This window comes from Jaculus jaculus, chromosome 4, assembly GCF_020740685.1.
Source record: "Jaculus jaculus isolate mJacJac1 chromosome 4, mJacJac1.mat.Y.cur, whole genome shotgun sequence".
NCBI lineage: Eukaryota > Metazoa > Chordata > Mammalia > Rodentia > Dipodidae > Jaculus > Jaculus jaculus.
Window position 1 is genome coordinate 145057772 of NC_059105.1, and position 18869 is coordinate 145076640.

The 18869-nt window shown below is 37.5% G+C and overlaps 1 protein-coding gene across 2 annotated transcripts in view; it reads right to left on the minus strand.

The window, feature by feature from the left end:
- Positions 1 to 18869, minus strand: part of Vgll3 (vestigial like family member 3) — a 44696-nt gene that overhangs the window by 8440 nt on the left and 17387 nt on the right. For both annotated transcript variants that reach the window (XM_045147820.1, XM_045147819.1), the window contains exon 3: positions 14721 to 15251. In XM_045147820.1, the coding sequence (XP_045003755.1) occupies positions 14721 to 15251 (531 nt within the window). The remainder of the gene's footprint in view (positions 1 to 14720; positions 15252 to 18869) is intronic.

The window sequence follows — 18869 nt, forward strand, 5'->3', positions numbered from 1 at the left end:
AGCCAGAGCCTCAGAGGCCCCCAACACCTCAGCACTGAAGCAGACCAAAAATGAACCCAACATGGCTCAGGGAAATCTTGCGGAAGAGGGGGTGGAAAGAATGTCAGAGTTACATGTTGGGTCATGATTTTCAGAGACATTTATCATACTAATAACTGGGGGCTAACTCCACAATGCACGACCCATTTTCAATAACAAGGAGGGTCTAATGGGAGGGGGTAGATCACAGATGAGCCTAAATAATGGTACCAAACTGCCTGTATTTACTGAAAAGAAAACTAATAAATTAAATTAAAAAAAAAATAAATAAAATGAATGCCCTGTTTCACCAATGCATCCTTGAAGGCAAGCCATGTGTATGGTAAACTTAAATATGTCCAACATTATTTTGTTGCTATATCTAAATATCTGACCTCACTAATAATTTGAAAGTTCATATTGATACACTGGCCAATGATCAGGAACAAAATGCAAGAGACAGACATGATCTTTCCTATGACTTTATGAAATTAACAATGTAAACGACTACACAACTGCATTTATTTGTCTGAGCTTGGGGCAATCAGGTTAAATACAAGTTAAGAATCTCTAAATAAGATATATGTGAGCACAGCTCCTTACTACTTAGAGGAAAAAGAAAAACACATAAGAAAGGTCTACCCATTTGGGGAACTATGACTTAACTGCAGGTGAGTATTATAACAGATCATGTATAATCACTGAAGAGATATTTTATTGTCTGTAAAACACATTTTGGAATCGTCAAACAACATTGAATTCTTATTTAAAAATTGAAGTCAATGTTATTTAGAAAACAAAGGGTTTTAGTAATGTTCTTTGTCTTCAGGCAACTTACTAAGCATATTCAGGATCTGTGTACACACAACTACCCATACTGCAGCGCAGCTCACTTCAGCAAAATCACCTTGGGAAACAGTACAGGTAGCTTGACTTTATCTTTTAAGAAGGCTTCCTTCAATCATATGCTGATTCTTTCTAGACCCACATCATTTGGCTACACACATTTGTGTGTGTGTGCGTGTGTGTGTGTGTGTGTGATTTTCGTAGTGATAAATTTTTGAAATGTATTTGTACAATTGCTGAGCCAAGTATATTCAAATTTATATTTACATATTTAGTTCTGATGGCTAAATGTGCTCATGAAGTTTAAATCAGCATTCTTTTTTAATGATTTTTGACTAACATTATAGAGTTAGCATGCCTAATTATTTCTATATGCATTCATGCCACATTACTGATGACCGACATTGTGTGATTATCGTATCTCTCCCTCTGTGTTTTATCTTTGGCCAATTTTTTATGCTTTTGTAAAGACTAATTTTCTCACTGATTTCTATATGATTTTATAAAATAGGCAAATGAGAGTTTTTCTTATGTTTAATCAATACTTTTACTCATTTGATGATTTACATTAATACTTAAATATGTAAATGATTCATAATAATTTATTTTTAAGTTATCACTCACAAGTTACATTTGTCTTGAACTAGAAGAAAAGTTATATTTATTCATTAGGACCTTTTAATAACAGTTATTATCTTTTCATTTCAAATCTTGATAAAGAATACCTAAATGTGGAAGCGTTGCACCTTACTGGTAAATTTTTCTGCCTGTAGAGATATTTTCATTTAGAATTCATTCAAAAATCTCCGTATAGTATTACTGTCAGGAAAAGTGAGGTGAAAACTGCCTGAACTTGTCAAGATGTCTGTTTCAAAGCTCATATTCAAAAGAGGAGTAGGAATGGAAAACCCACGGAACTTGGAGCTGCGAGTAGAACATAATTTACTATGTTACTATGAGATGGGCAGCACCTGTGCACCTGAGGCAAACATTGTGGGTGACGAGGCATTTACTGCCAGGTGTTTCCCATTGCTCTTCTTTTCCTAGGCCCAACCATAAAGCCACTGTAATCAGCCTGTCCTCTCACAACCTTTCTCTTTCTAAAACCACAAACCATGCTGAGCATGGCATCTGTAGTCTTTGCCATTGGCAACGTCTCCTTCCTCAGATGAGTATGTGTTCCTGTGCTCTAGTGGAAGGTAAACTGGCAAGTCCTTAAACACTCATGATACCAAGTCACAGTATTCAAACAGTCACTGCAATCTCAACATGGGGGCAAATATAAGATATGGATCACAGCATTAGGCAGCTTTTGAATATAGTGCAATTTACCCAGGCTCTGACTTTGAACATCAGTGTGACTGATCACTCCCAGGGTGATAGGATCGGTGGATCACCAGTCATCATATGGAATTTAGACACTACTTACCAATTCAGTGACCAACCTCATCTTCAAAGCAAATATAAAGCCACTTTGAACACAGAGACAAAGCCAGAAGGAAGAGTTAAGAGGGAAATGAAGTGCTCTCTAATTTCTTCTGCAGATTTTCTCTTACAACCAAGAAGAGCAAGACAGAAAAAAAAAAAAAAAATTGGATCACTTATTGTAACTGAAACCACAAGTTATAATACTCTCAGGAGATTCTAGCTATCCAGGCATCTTTTGGATAACACATGCGGCCAAACTTGCATGTTTAAAGAGATTTTTCAAGGTTATGCAGTGACAGCTTTACGATTCAGAAAATAGATAATCTAACCAGAGGAAGAGATGATCTGGATCTCTTGCTTGCCAACAAAAAAAAGAAAAAGAAAGAACAGAAAAAGAAAAGGAAAGAAATGAAAAATAAATAAAAGGTCATGCATAATTAGGACCACAGCACCCACACAGGGCATGTGGTACCTGGGAAGATGAATCGTTAAAAGACTACAATTTTTAAAAAAAAAAAAAAAAAACACTTCAAAGTCACTGAGATGCAAGCATATTTTAATGTGTATTTGATTTAAGTAATCAACCTCTCTGTTAAACCAAAATGCCTTAGAAGTCATTGAGCCCTGATGAGGTACACAATGCAAGCAGATCAAGTGCTGCCCTGGCACCAGGGACATTTGCTCCTTTCTTGTGACCTGGACATGAGTTTTCTTGCTGACATTGTCCAGGGGAGTCTGTTCAATCCTAGCACATGTAGGTCAGGTTTCAGTCTATGAAGATGCTAAGTACTACCTTCTACAGCTCAAGCTTTAGAACATATGCCTGTGGTTAAAAAAACATGAAGTGAAATCTCCAGTATATCAAGCAGTATTCAAAAGAAAAATGGCATATTTTGCCTCTTCATTCGTCTTTTGTGAGAGTCTTTTTTTTTTTTTTCTGGACATCTTTATGCCAAGGAATTTAGAATATGTTGGCTACAGACAACTGTTTGTGAAACCTTATATTGTTGATAAATAGAACAATAAGAAAAAGGAGGCAGCCTGAAGTGGAGATGAAGAGTATCTGTGAATTCCTCAGGTCATATAGTATTCTCATCCATAATGTTTGTAGCCTGCTTGAAAGCTGATGCACAATTGGCTGGGAACAAATTCTCAAACAGCTTTCTTCAGTCAAACTGTTCTGTTAGATGTATTCCTATGTGAGATATGAGAAACAGCAGAGTTGCTGAAAAGATTATTTGCAGATACTGAAAGACCTGGACCTCTGAAACATTACAATGCATTCATGACTTTCCATGAAAGTTATATACGAGTATATGGGTGGTTTTTCAACCTATGTAGGCTCCCTCACTCAAATCACATCTCTTTCCTTTGAAAAACCACTAATGTCATTGGAAACATATAGTCCCCAACTTCTAGCTACAGGTAGATGACAGCTCCTTAAAAAATAAAAATTAAAAAAAGAAAAAACCTCAAGCAGGCTCTTACCTAAGACTTGCTAAGAAATGCCAGTGCCCTGATTTGATTAGTAAGTATTGCATACATATATCAAAAGATTAGACTTACCCCATAAGCATATTTCAATAAATTATTTTATTTTTTAATGAAAATGATTGCATTGACTAATCTTTCTTCCAGTTTTTGAGAAAATAACTCAGAAGCAAGACAGACTATCTAATTCACACGGCAATTAATACAGTAAATGAGTTCACAACTCCATTAAAAAATTAATGCTAACATAGAAAATGATTCAGTGAACTTGAAGCTGCCTGTTAAAGAATCATAGGTATTAACAGAGTAGTTTAGAGTCTAATTCACAGTCTAGCTTACTGGTTCTGCACACAAAAGGTTTCTGAGTCACATGAGCGAAAGGATAAGTGACTCCAGAGGACATAAGCAAGAGATGAAATCTGTATTTTATGCCCTTGCACTCCATGGGGCAGAGTCCTAAAAAGCTAACGCTGTGTTTACTCAAGTGTCTAGAAGAGGTGTACATGGATAGTTCTCCAAATTTCTTGTTTCCTTTCCAATTTTTTTTTTACTCCACCTCCCTCCCTTTGTCGCCCTAATCAACACAACAAAATAATCTGCCTTTCACTTAACTTGAGGAAATGCCACTATAAAGAGATTTGGCTCTAACAAATGTAGTAGTTAACGTTTTTTGAGAGAAATGAATTAATTTAGACAGTCAAATGTGGCAGAAGAATTCAAAGGTTGCTTATAAATTTTGCATGAAATCTCACACCTCCACTGTGAATTTGTTTGTTGGTTCAAAATGCATCATATTTACCAAGAATCATGGGACAGTTCGTTTGTATCATACGTGAAAAGGTAATATCATTTTGAATTGGAGAAGGAGAATGTGAGAAGATATAGAACTTGCTTAACCTAATACTTCTAAGAAATGGTGATATGAATATGAGCATCAGAATTTTTTTTTTTTTTGGGGGTGGCTGATTTTCCTGCATTCATCTCCAAACATGCATTTTACATATGCTTAAAAATAGCAATTTCCTATACTGACAGTAATTGTATGGGTCCCTAAGTAACTGGGGAGGTTTATTGACAAAATTAATATTTTCTTTTTTGTTCCTCTTTGCTTGCCTCCTTTTCTTGGGGGCTGGAGTTATAAGTCAGAGGTAAATTGGTTTCTTAGCATCTGTGGGAATCTGGTTTCTATCTTCAGTAGTATGTGTGTAAAATCTCTATTTCTTGCACAAGAACATATGTATATCCTCAAGGATTTAAGTCTTTTCTTCTTTTAAACTTCTAAGTTTCTTTCTTTATTTCTCTCATTCTCAAACTCACACTAATGATCCCAACAAAACCATCATTTAATCAACTGGTATTCTCTGCTCCCATTAAATTTTATATGCATGAATAGACAGACCCCAAACAGACATACACCCCCACATACACATGCAGGACTTTTTGTCATGTTTTATTTTTGAAGTATGTAATACATATATGTATATACATATATGCTTTTTTACATTCATTTCAATTGTCAATAAAATATCGGACATAATTTACTCATAGATTTATCAGTTGTCATCCTTGACTTTTCAATTTTCTTATAAACATTATCACTACATATTACTATGGGCTAATTTTCACAAGCTGCAGTTTGTGTTTATGTGTGGTAGAATCACAGGGATAACAATGCTGGGCCACAGGCAAAACCACCCAGGACTTGGGGGACAAGCAATAGTGCTTCTTCCATAGCCACACTGACAATTAACGCTGAGGTGAAGGAGACAGATGCTCATGACACTCAACACATACCAAAGCAGAAATCCAGAGGCTCCTGAGAGCTTATCACTGAAATAGACTTAAAACACACCCTTCAAGGCTCAGGAATTGTATGGAAGAGGGGGCCAAAAGATTGTAAGAGCCATAGATTGGGATGTCATGCCCAGAGGCACTGCCTCCTCACAATAACTGACTGCTTCACCCCATGGGGAATACCAGCAACCCCACTGAGGAAGACCCCCTGCAGAAGGAGGGCAGGGAGGAGGGAAAAGATGGTACTAACACATAATGTATCCATACAAAGTATGTTCTTAATAATAAACAAGTAAGAAAAAAGAATGCTGGGCCAAAGTTAGAGTGCTTTTAATATTAACTCCCTTTCCAGGTTAGTTTTTGAAAAGTCTACAACTCTGTTTTCTGCCAGCAATATATATGAAAACTGGCTCTTTCCTTTAATCAGGTTGTCCTTTGCAAGATTCCAACATCACATATAGCCAATTATTTTTATGTTATACAGACTCATGTTGCACATGTTCATTATCCTCTCACTTAGAAAGCTCCTGAACTTGTTATGACACAGGAGAAGGATCAGCGAGGTGAACCGCCCAGCTTTGGGCATTCTGACATTGTGGCATCCTTCTATGGAAGGAAGCCCAAAGAAGAGTATTGGCATGGCATCATTTGCAAGAGCAGAGGAGTTTCCTTACAGGTCTGCAGAATCCAGCCTCGGATTTGTGAAACTGACAGCAGGGCTCTGGAATGCATTTCTTCCCTCTGATTTAACATCCCCTCACTTGTCATGCAGACCTCACTATCTGGCTGGGATCTCCTAGCTGTTTGCATGCTTCTCAAAGATGGTTTCCATTACCCTTTTGGGCACAGAATTGTCACACTGGACTTGTGCCCTATACAACCAGCAGCATTCAACAGTGTGTAAATATTTTAGCATATTTTTGATGGTTTTATTCCCTCGGTGGAAAATAGGGTTATCATATATGCCAAAGGGTGGGGAGGAGGTTTTGTAGGAAGCAATCAGTTGTTGATTACCAAGCTCTTTATTATTACCAAATTGTAACTTGATAACAAAGAAGTCCAAAGAAAGTATTTCCACTTGCACATTGCTTTCAGCTTAATATATTATTTTAATTCACAACTATTACGCTATGACCTTTTAACTCTAATTGAAATAAGTATTCAAAAATTAAAAATATTACTACGCAGCATTGCTGCCATTGAAAAATCATATCTGCTAGGGCTGGTTTCTATATCAAAATGTTATTCAATCTTTACATATGCTAGGATGAAATGTTAGTAATTAGCTTCTATGTTATTTTTAGATGTTAATGCCATTGAACAGAATATTTAACTTCTTAATCAGTTATAACAGTCACCAATATTGGGGCTGGAGAGATGGCTTAGTGGTTAAGCGCTTGCCTGGGAAGCCGAAGGACCCCGGTTCGAGGCTTGACTCCCCAGGACCCACGTTAGCCAGATGCACAAGGGGTTGCACGCGACTGGAGTTCGTTTGCAGTGGCTGGCACGCCCATTCTCTATCTCTATCTGCCTCTTCCTCTCTCTGTCTGTCTGTCACTCTCAAATAAACATATAAATAATTTTTAAAAAGTCACAAATATTGTCAAGAGCTTCAAGGAATGTCTAATCTTCCAGAATTCAGGTACTAATATACACTACCTGGGAAAAAGTGAAGTGCCAGGAGGGCTAATGTTTTTCATGGTGCATATAAATGTCTGTTACTTTGATGCTGCCTATGCTCTAGGGTGAAAATATAGCTATGTTTCAACATCTGAATGTTAATTATAGTATCCTGATACTCTTGTGGCTCTTTCATAATTCCTCTACAAATCTGCCACATCCTTATTTAATCATAAAGCATAGATTGAGAGCATAATAAAAGCAACAAATACTTGATGGCTTTGGTTTGGTAATGTTTAGTTTTCTGTCAATTTAAATGTTTAAGAGAAAATAATATTTAAAAAGTTACTAGAAAAAATGTCTATAATTTTAATCTTTATAATATCCAAATGAAATTATAAAATTAGTAAAGTGATTAGCAAAGTTATCTTTTACTTAGTCACAATCATTTTTGTTAGGTGTGCTAACACTAGCCTAACAATTCCCAGCAATCAAGCACAGGTCTTGGGATACGAGCAACCCAGAGTTTACAAATTTATAGGGTTGACAGAAAAAGAAACTGCAACATGATATCTACCTTTCTTTTATAGATAGAAACTGTTCTTCATTTGCTATTGTAATAAAAATTATTTTTCAACCTGGTTTTCTATTCCCTGTGTTTAATTTTAAAAGAAAAAGCTCTTTATGTTTCTACCAGTGGATTTCATTGCAAAGCAAGCTTGATCATAAATAAGGAAGTAGTTTAGCCTATGTTAAAGGGAATGTTATATACCAAGTAGTAATTTGGGGATTAATTTGCTGAGAATTGATTCCAGGCCTTTTGATGTGCTAAAAAGTAAGTCTATCAGTCACCTATGGAGCAATTCGACATGTAACAAATTTAAATGCTAATAATGACACCTAAGTCATATTACAATAACATTTTTTTCATCTGTGAACAAAACCTATTCTAAGATTAGAATATTCAAATTATAAGATTCATCTTAATCCAGAATTTTGTTTTGAAATATAGCTTACTCCATTAAAATTTAAGGAAACCACAAAATGTAATTATACTTTTATGATTTTTATCTGAGGCAATGTCCAAGAAGGAAAAGAAACAGGTAAATAAGAATATTTTCTAGCCAGGTGTGGTGGCGCATGCCTTTAATCCCAGCACTTGGGAGGCAGAGGTAGGAGGATTGCCATGAGTTCAAGGTTCAAGGCCACCCTGAGATGACAGTTAATTCCAGGTCAGCCTGGACCAGAGTGAGACCCTACCTCGAAAACCAAAAAAAAAAAAAAAAGAATATTTTCTGACTTTTCTCTAGTGGCATCTTGTGTTCCCTAGGTAAAATCTAAATTTAAACTCTCCAGTAACTTTCTTCCAGGTTTTTTAACAGAGTAAGTGTATTCACAGGCCCATTAACAACACATTTTCTTCAGAAATAGTAGTTTTTCCCTCAACTTTACAGAGTTCTAGAAACTCAGTTTTCTGTATTTATTGCAACCCTTATTTGACAAAATTTGTTTTGCTAGTAAAACGTCAATGGCTTATGATGTATGATCTTCATTTCACATGCTATCTGAAGGCATTTTGGTTAATGAGAGATGAGACAGATAATGTTTAAAAGCTGGCTATCAGGCTGGAGAAATGGCTTAGCGGTTAAGTGCTTGCCTCTGAAGCCTAAGGACCCCGGTTCAAGGCTCGGTTCCCCAGGTCCCACGTTAGCCAGATGCACAAGGGGGCGCACGCGTCTGGAGTTCGTTTGCAGAGGCTGGAAGTCCTGGTGTGCCCATTCTCTCTCTCTCCCTCTGTCTTTCTCTCTAGTCTGCCGCTCTCAAATAAATAAATAAAAAATGAACAAAAAAAATTTAAAAGCTGGCTATCATAGTTTGGGGAAGGTTCAACTAAACAGTGTTTCACTGAATCCACTATTTAGTAGTCATTTATGCAAATTTATATCTAACAGTCATATGATATATTTTTGAGTAGCCAGAAAAACATCATCATGTTTTATTTCCTTGTTATCAACAGATTTCATGATCTGGTGATGTAGTACAGAATTTTACCTTCTTTTCAGTTTTAATTTTAGTTTACCTAAATGTATCCTAACATCCTAGCAAAAAGAATATGGATGCCTTCCCTGAAGCTCATACCTACATACACATGCACACACACACACACACACACACACACACACACACACACACACACATACATGCATGGCATTATTTTGACATTACTCACATTAAAAATATAACCAACAAAATGTAGCAAAAAAATAACATGAGGTCTCCTCAGAGAAATAAATCTGTAGATATACAGATGAATATAGTCAGAAGCCAGGAGCAGCTTGTGTTTATAGAGAGGCTACATCAAAAGCATGACTCTTTCTTTGAATTTAGGGAACTTTAAACACAGTGAAATAAGTGAGAGTTACAAGCGAAGTCAACTTTAAATCTCAAAAGAAAAGATTTAATTAGTGACATTGTACTTGGAAGTTTAATTCAACATGGCAGGTCAGTGTAAGTTTGTTCAACTTACATTAGGTAAATTATAGACAACAACCATAAGTGAGAATGACAGCACTCTGGTCACACATGCTGAATGGCTGTGATCAGTAAGAGGTGAGTAGTAAATCAAAATTTACCCAGTATATTCTGTGGATATCTGATAATACACTGAACACCGTTGGACATGCATTTAACTGTTCCTGACCAAAAAGACCTACTTCAATGTCCTGAAGTCGAAGTATCTCTTCAACAGGCTCCCTTCTTCATGTCACCACTGCTGATACTATCTTTAGTCTACCTAACCTTAACCTACATCTCTTCACATAGCTAAATGAAAGGTGAAACTTACTAATAAAAGTTGAAAACTATGGGCTGGAGAGATGGCTTAGCGGTTAAGTGCTTGCCTGTGAAGCCTAAGGACCCCGGTTCGAGGCTCGGTTCCCCAGGTCCCACGTTAGCCAGATGCACAAGGGGGTGCACGTGTCTGGAGTTCGTTTGCAGAGGCTGGAAGCCCTGGCGCGCCCATTCTCTCTCTCTCCCTCTATCTGTCTTTCTGTCTGTGTCTGTCGCTGTCAAATAAATAAATAAAATTTAAAAAAAAAAAAAAAGTTGAAAACTATGGCTTTTATTATGAGGGAAAAGTTAAGCTAAATGAACTTTGTAAAGAGCATTCCATGAGAAGTGAAGAGTATATTTAAAACAAAATGTGCCCCTAAAAGTATGTGGAAAACTGTACTAAGAACAAAACATACCACATTTATTTATTTATGAAAGAATGTGCAAAGCCTTTCAAATATGAAATTGAATGGTAATCAATGAGCATTATGCAGTGGACCATACCAACAAATTCATTTGATCATAGATCTTTTCTTGGTTTCTATTAAACCCACATTCTATGTGCGTATTCCCACAGAACTCACATTACCAAGTTTTGAGATTGCCAATGAAAAGCGGGAAAGGCTACTGTGAGGTTTGTGACAATAGCTTGTGGTAAAGATAAGTATTTTTCCAAGGAGGGCAGACACAGGTGACTTATCATCTTATCTACCTACTGATCATACCGAGATCCTGTACATAAAACCTGTTCAACAGAGAGCATTGAGACTAAGCCAGGCATGACAAGCAAGTACTGCCAGATTAAGGCTAAGTGGAGCAAGTCACCAAGGCTGCAAATTTTAAGGCGACTAAATATGTACAAACCTGGCAATGAGAACCCCTTAAAATTCTGTGCATTCTGTGCTACCCTCAGTGAAGTCCAGTTCTTTGAAAAAAAAAAAAAATGGGCTTCTCATTTCATTCCTGTGGAAGAATTTTGCCTACCAGTTTCTAATCTCTATTATACTCAAATTTCGTTTTAAAAATTGAAATGCTTCATTTTTAAATATAGTAAGTACTTTTGTAAAAAGGAGATCCAGAAATAAGGAAATATATAGAATAAAAAATGAGGTTCTCACAAAATCACATGATATATTCCCATGAGATTTAATAACATGTTCACACAAACATTTGTTCGTGAAAGTTCATAGCATGTTAGCACCAAAGTAGAAGCAAACCAAATGTCCAGCAGCTAATGAAAGCATAAACAAAATATGGTACATCCATGAAACAAGTAAAAAGAAAGGGAATTCTGATGCATGCACTATATGGCTCCCAATTAAAACCATTTTGTTAATGAAAAAAAAAAGACATATTAAGAAGGCTAAATACTGTATGATTCCACTTGTAGAAAGAGACCAGTAAAGGTAAATCCATAAAGGCAGAAAGTAGATTAGTAGGAGGGAATAGGAAGAAACTTAAATAATACATAACTAAAATCTACTGAATTGCATGCAGTAAGAGAGTGAAGTACATGCTATTGTGAAGCATGATTAGATAGTAACCTTTTAAAAGCAAGAATATCTGGCTATCTTTCCTGATATAGTGAGAATTTGGAGAGTAGCTGATACCTGCCATTGGTTACTTGTTTTATTGAAATAAAATTTATCCTCAAATAAACCTACATATTTTATAGAGGAGGAAGGTTAAGTATTTTGCCCAAAGTCTATTGATTTGTTTCATATGGTTTTGTTTTGTTTTGCAAGTGACCCACCTGAGCTTATGAAAACAAGAAGTCTGACTTCAAAGCTGAGGCCATCCACTAACTTACCTAGAGTTACTCCATTAACAAATTGGAAGTATCTAAACTTCCAAATAATTCTCACTGATACATAAACTCATTGAGGATTTGGCTAAGGTTATTTCAACACTACAGAGAGCTGAGTACTAATAGAGAATGAAATGCTAGGAAAGCATGGATGATTCCTTTCTGGTGCTGAACAAAACAATTGTGCTGGCCTTTCGAGTATACTATACATGACACTATAACACATTCCTTCATCACTAAACATTATATCATATTCAATCTTCCAGTCTTAGCTTTTTCTCACTTCTTAGAATATATGTAAAATGAAAATGCATCCACTTATTAATCATTTGAAATTAAATGATTGTTTATTGTCCTGTGAAATTCATATGTTGAAACCCTAACCCCCAAGATTATGGTATAAAAGCTGGGTCTTTTAAGTGATTAGGTCAGTAAAGCAGAGCTATCATGACTAAAATCAGTGTTCCAGAAAGATGATTTGGTCCTACCACCTTATGACATTGCACCACAAGAGTGGCCATTTTATGAACAAGGAAGCAAGCCATCATCATATTCAGAAGTGGCTGATCTTGTTCTTAGCAGCCTCAAAAATTTTTGAGTTTCCTATTGTTCAGAAGATACCCAGCATATATACTGTGTTACTACAGCTCAAGGGGTATCTGACTATTAATGACAATGCCTTGTCCTTTAACAAATTGCTCTGTAATTAGTTGAACTTGATTTAACATTCCAAGGAACATGGAAATTATCCTCCCTTTACTAGCCACAGTCCCTAAACTTCCAGAAACTAGCTTTCCAACATTGATGCTGGGTCATGAGTGAAGTCTTCAGAGGTGCATAGTCAAGTCACTATGGCAAAGATATCAGAGGAGCCCTGTTTGCATTCTTCCAGGATATAACTCCTACCTTACTTGGAGTCATCAGTTACTTTACAAGCAGGTGGAATGGTGGAAGGGCAGCTACTCCCTCTTGCCCTACCCCTGTAGTGAATACTGTGTTGTGCCACATGATCCCTTTCCCCTTGTGATGGAGACGTTTATTCATTCTTCTGTTAGCATCATGAATCTTCGGAGTTTTTCCTCTCTGCTGGCTTTGACTTCAACTGACAAAGAAACCTTACCCAATGCCATATTCCTTTTTCCCAGAGGCAGATCACAACCAATAACTTATGAATGTAGAAACATATAAGCTCAAGTGCCCTTGGCTCAAGGTCAGTGATGACTGAGCATCCCAATTCCATAACTCCTGTGCAATAAGACATCCATTGAACTTTATCACAGTAAGACTTTTGCATATTTTTCTATAGTCTGCAGAACACGACCCCAGAAATTGTCTTACGGGCTGTTTCCGGGGGTAAAAAAGATCTCTGTAGAGTTCTTCCCATTGGGAGACTGGTGTGTCATTTGATGTTATCTCTGACTTTAGAAGATGAAAAAACCTATATAGTGCTCAATATTTTCTACGATTTCTTCTATCTTATTGACAAAACACTCAGAAAGCATCTGTCAATTGTTAAGAGGAGTGATATGGGCTGGATAGATGGCTTGGCAGTTAAGACACATGCCTACGAAGACTAAGGACACATGTTTGACACTCCAGATCCCATATAAGCCAAACGCACAAGGTGACACAAGTGTGCAAGGTTACACATGCACACAAGATGTTACATGTGTCTGGAGTTCAACTGCAATGGCTGGAGGCCCTGACGTGCCCATTCTCTGTCTCTCTCTATCTGCCTCTTTCTCTCTGTCACTCTCAAATAAATAAATAAGAATATATATATATATATATATATATATATATATATATATATGTGTGTGTGTGTGTGTGTGTGTGTGTGTGTGTGTGTGTGTGTGTGTATATATATATATATATATATATGTATTTAAAATGGCTGAGGCAGGACAATGACAGCCACTGAAAGCCCAGTGGAAGACAGATGAACAAGATAACAAGGTGCCACCATGTTAAGGTAAATGGAACATGAAGCCAAGCCCTTCTCCTCTGGTGAGCACTCTGCTGTGAACTCTCCACGACACAGTAGACAATCTAACTAGGAAGAGCGTGCTTAAATTCGTGGAAAGTTGTAATGTGTCACAAAAGAAGAAAAGATCCTAGCCCAGTATTGGAAGTGGAAATGAGTTGTTTTGGAATGTAGATTCTTGAGATATAATTAGTGGCTATTCTTATTTCTGTGATTTCACAAACTTAGAACTATTACAACTATTAATATCACTTATTATTTAACTTCATGACTTTCATAATCAGTGATCAGTGATTTCCAGAGTAGAAAGGAGAAGAATGAAGAGAAAACAAGAGAAGGCAAAGGAAATATAGGTGCAAGAAGTAAAAAAAAAAAGGAAAAATCTATTTCTTTAAAATATGTTTTCCAGTACTTAGAAAACATACAAACAATAGCAACAACAACAAAAACAGGACTATAGACTATATTCCAGAAGCAAGCTGTTTTATAACTCATAATGAAAGATAACAGAAAAAGAGAAAAAATAAAATTTCCAAAACACGCTGTTCTTGAGTTCACATGATATATTGAACACACAGATGCACAAGACATAAAGAATGTGTTTCACATTTTGTGAGCATAAAGTAGCAGGGATTCCAATTCAAGGGAGCAAAGTACCAGCCTACGAGGTGGAACCGAAGTGCTGACACCTTCCTCAGGCTGAACTAAATGAGCTAGTCATACCAGTTTCCACAGGAATGCAGGAATTATTGCAAAATGGCTCTGTTCTACAAACATATTAGCAAAGCTGAGCTTTACTTACAAGAGAAAATATTTCAAAAATAATATTTTAACAAATTCAACATTTTATGTCTCAACTCTTTCTTCTTTTTATAGAAAAGAAGAAATCTGCCTGCTCACCTGGTTCAAACCCCACACTTGGCACAATGTCCACTGTTCCATGAAAGGCTCCAGCCCATGCTGAGGTAGCAGTGGTGACTGTAGTTGGATCTGTCTTAGTGTCACACGGGGGCGCAGGAATCCTGGCGGTTCGCACTGATGGCATCAGCAGGGCCCCATACGATGGATCCAAGGCAGAGCCAGAAGGAGGATGGTGGTGGTGGTGGTGGTGGTGGTGGCGGTGGTGCATGTGGGCGTGGGGGTGGTGGTGCCGCATGTACACGTCATGCATGTGGCTGTAGGACGGGCTCACCTGAGATGCCAGAGGATAGTGCCAGGACTCAGAAGCGGGAGGAGGAGGTGCTGGCCCAGTCTGATGCAGGCCATGTCCTGGCCAAGGGTTGGGGTCGGCAGCTGTAAAGGTTCCAGGGGGTGCAGTGACTTGGAAGTCAGGATGAACGCCCCCCAGACAAGGCGCAGGTGGGGGCTGGTAAGAGCTTGTCCAAAATGAAGCTGGGAAACTACTCCGCTGGCTTGAGAGAGCTGAGCTGTCTGGGAAGACAGAAAACGCATCATTTACATGAGATTCAGTTGTGGGATAGACTTGCCTTTGCTTGTCTAATAGTGTTTTACAAGCAGGTGGATTAGCATGCACCCTTTTTCTCCCTACACAGGGATGAGCTGATACTGAGTAGCCTCCAGGCTCTAAGTGAGAGATAACAAATGGTTATTATTTAAGGAGAACAATCAAATGCACAGCTCAGATGCTTTTTTTTTATGAACTCATAAGAGCCTCACTCCAAACATATGAATTATTATTTCCATTTCAGACATGAGAAAATGGAGGCAGATAAGAAGTCTAAGGCCTCATTCTGGCAAGAACAGACTGTACTTTGAAACCAGGTTGCCTGCCTCAATGGTCAAAGACTAGTTAGCCTCATAACTTCCACAAGACACAGTAATTGTAACTGATGGCTGGAAGTGGAAGAAATTCCTGTAGAAGTTATGGATTTTTGAAGGTATTTGGAAGAGGTGAAAGTAACAAACAATGCACTTGTATACATATAAGAAAGAGGGAAGATCCTCCCCCAATTCTGCATCAGTTTCCTAATTCAATATGTTTTAATTACGACCGTGTATGTGGATGAACTACTCTGTCACAACTAGAGAGGCCAGAATCACAATCAGGAGGAGTACTAAAGTTCTCACGTGAAAGCATGATGGATGAGCCCAAGACAGGGATAACCATGTCAAACTTGAGAAGTTGAGGAGGTAAAAGTCCTGTGTAGAAGTAGGACAAAGTGCTGGACTAATAGAACAGCATGTTAAATGAGAACATATGGTCAGAGTCTGGGGAGATGGTTCGGTGGCTTAAAGGCACTTGCTTGCAAAGCTTGCCAGCCTGGGTTAAATTTTGAAGCCATTTGAATTGTGCTGTACACACACACACACACAAAAGAGTGCAAGGATCTAGTATGCTTTTGAAGTGGCAAGAGGCTCTGTTGCAGCTGTATACACACAAACGCACCCACAAAGTAAAAACTTTCAAAAGAACATATGTTCACACACAATTTACACACATGTTCATACACAGCAAAGGCATTTAAGAAATAAAGTAAACTCAGTACACAAAAGGTGGCAAAATGTCAAAACAGTCAAGAGGGACTGTACAAATATGAAGAACCAGATGAATGAATGAATTTTCACAACCTGAGCACTGTATGTGCACTATGCTGTGGGAAGCGTCCTAGTGGGCAAGGTGACATGACAGTCTGAGCAGTGTTTACAAACATTGCCCTGCTCCCCTTTACTCTACTGTAGAACATTGCACTGTGTCGGAAAAGTCCTGGGCTGTGAAACCTCGGTTTTCATTCCAGCATTTGCCTTACTTTATTTTACAACCATGAGTAGATTTCTTGATTTTTTTTGACATTTTCTTCTATACAAATGCATTAGGATTTATATAATTCAAATTATCTTCTAGCTCAATATTTCTATCATCCTGTGAAGTAGTCGATTATTCTTTCTTTCCTTTTCTAAGGCATAATATCACTTTAATTCAGCCTGACCTAGAACTCTATAGCCAGGCTGGCATCAAACTCATGATCATCATCCTACCTCAGCCACCCGAGTGCTGACATTATAGGCATAAGCCACCACACCCAGTTTTCTATTGACTGCATCTATACATGAAGATAAGATTGGAAAAAAGCATTAATAATGTATATGTCATAAGACCATATTTTCATACCAGGTTTCACTGAAAAGAATCTTCTAAATCTTCCTATTGAATGAAGAATATCCTAATATGTACTCTGTGTTAGAAATCTTCAAAAGCCTAACATATTTATGACTTCACTTCATAAATTTCTAGAGCATGCCTTTCTTGTCCCTGGGAAAGCATAAGTAGTAGAAATTAATGAGCACATGCATCTTGAGTTGTACCAAATCAGGCTCTCACTGTGGTATGCTAACATTTTCTCTCGCTTCCCTGAATGCTATGGCACAAGCAGAGCAAAACCACACATTCTCCCGACTCCCACCCTGCACGACTCCTACCACACCTCAAAGCCCTACATCCTGTGAACCGCGGAAGCCCATGCTCTTACTGTTAGGCCTCCTCAGAACATCTCCAAGTTTCTCAGAACTCATGGAGAAACTTATGAAATGATCCTTAACAAGGAAAGGACAGAACTGAAAACTCAAGCTTTCAACCATCTCCAGCAAGGGTTAAATTTGGTGACTGTTTTATGATGATCATCATCAATTAAAAGACAACAAACAGAAAGGCTGGAGAGATGGCTTAGTGGTTAAGCGCTTGCCTGTGAAGCCTAAGGACCCCGGTTCAAGGCTGGATTCCCCAGGCCCCATACTAGCCAGATGCACAAAGGGGCGCGTGCACACATCTGGAGTTCGTTTGCAGCGGCTGGAGGCCCTGGCACGCCCATTCTCTCTCTCTCGATCTGCAGAGAGAGAGAGAATGTGTCTGTATCTGTAGTTCTCAAATAAATAAGTAAAAATCAACAAAGAAAGTTTTAAAAAGACAACAGAAAATCAGACTCATGATTGTCCCCACTGTTGTGTGAAAATATTGCCAGTGGGAAAAAAGAAAATTATTTAGTAAGTGTTAGAAGAAATGTTTATTCATTTTAAATGATAACCATTTAGAGCAAAACTCTATCACACCACAATGGAAACCAATGATGTTTAAAACTTAAAAGCCCACAAAGAATTTGTAGAAACTTCTTAAATGATGTAGTGCAGCATGACCACTGCTGATTTGTCACTGTACTGGCATATTCCCATCACTGGGACCACAACCTTCTTTCTGCTCATAACTTCTATCTCCTAGCACAACCAGAATCCCATTATGAAAACTGACAAAGTCCAATGCCCAAATATGCGCCAAAGACATAAAGTTCCCATTACTGAAATCCCCTATTAAAATGTCACAGTACAAAAAGAACATATTATTTCTCTTGGTGTTTTCTCATTTAATTTTTCTCATTTACACATACATGAATAAATCTTGCCTTATAGATGTGTAAGCCTTTTTGATATGCATACACAAACTCACATAATGTACAAATTCCTTACCAAAATATTATTGTCTTAGAAATGAAGTACTGTGCTGTGGTGAGTGAACAAAGAATCACTGAGAGAAATAAAAATCTATTTTGAAAAATATACTACATAAAAACTGAACAAAGCTTTAAAATCCACGAAGGAAAATAAAATTAAGCCCATCTTAATATGTTCTCAGTCCATATAAATCTCCTGAGACTAATATAAAGTTTGGAGTGATCTGTGATGCTCTTTTCAAAAACTCTGCTACATTTTTTTTACAAGCCAAACAATATTGAATGGAAAATATGTTTATGGAGAGACCTATGCATCAAAATCACTATTTGGTATATTGCTTGTTTAAAGAAAGAAACTGACACAGTGAAACAGATGACATACTTTGCTTTGTGCTGGAGAGGCAGCATGCTCATTTCATATGTATGTTAATTTTTTTCATTACATGGCTCTTTGCTTAGGAGTACTTAATCATAGCCATATTTGTTGGATGAAAAATCATATGAAATACTGCATAAGCCATTTCTATGCAATATTAGTTTTAAGGTTGGTGGGAACAATTCAGAACTGCGTGATATTAACACAGCACAG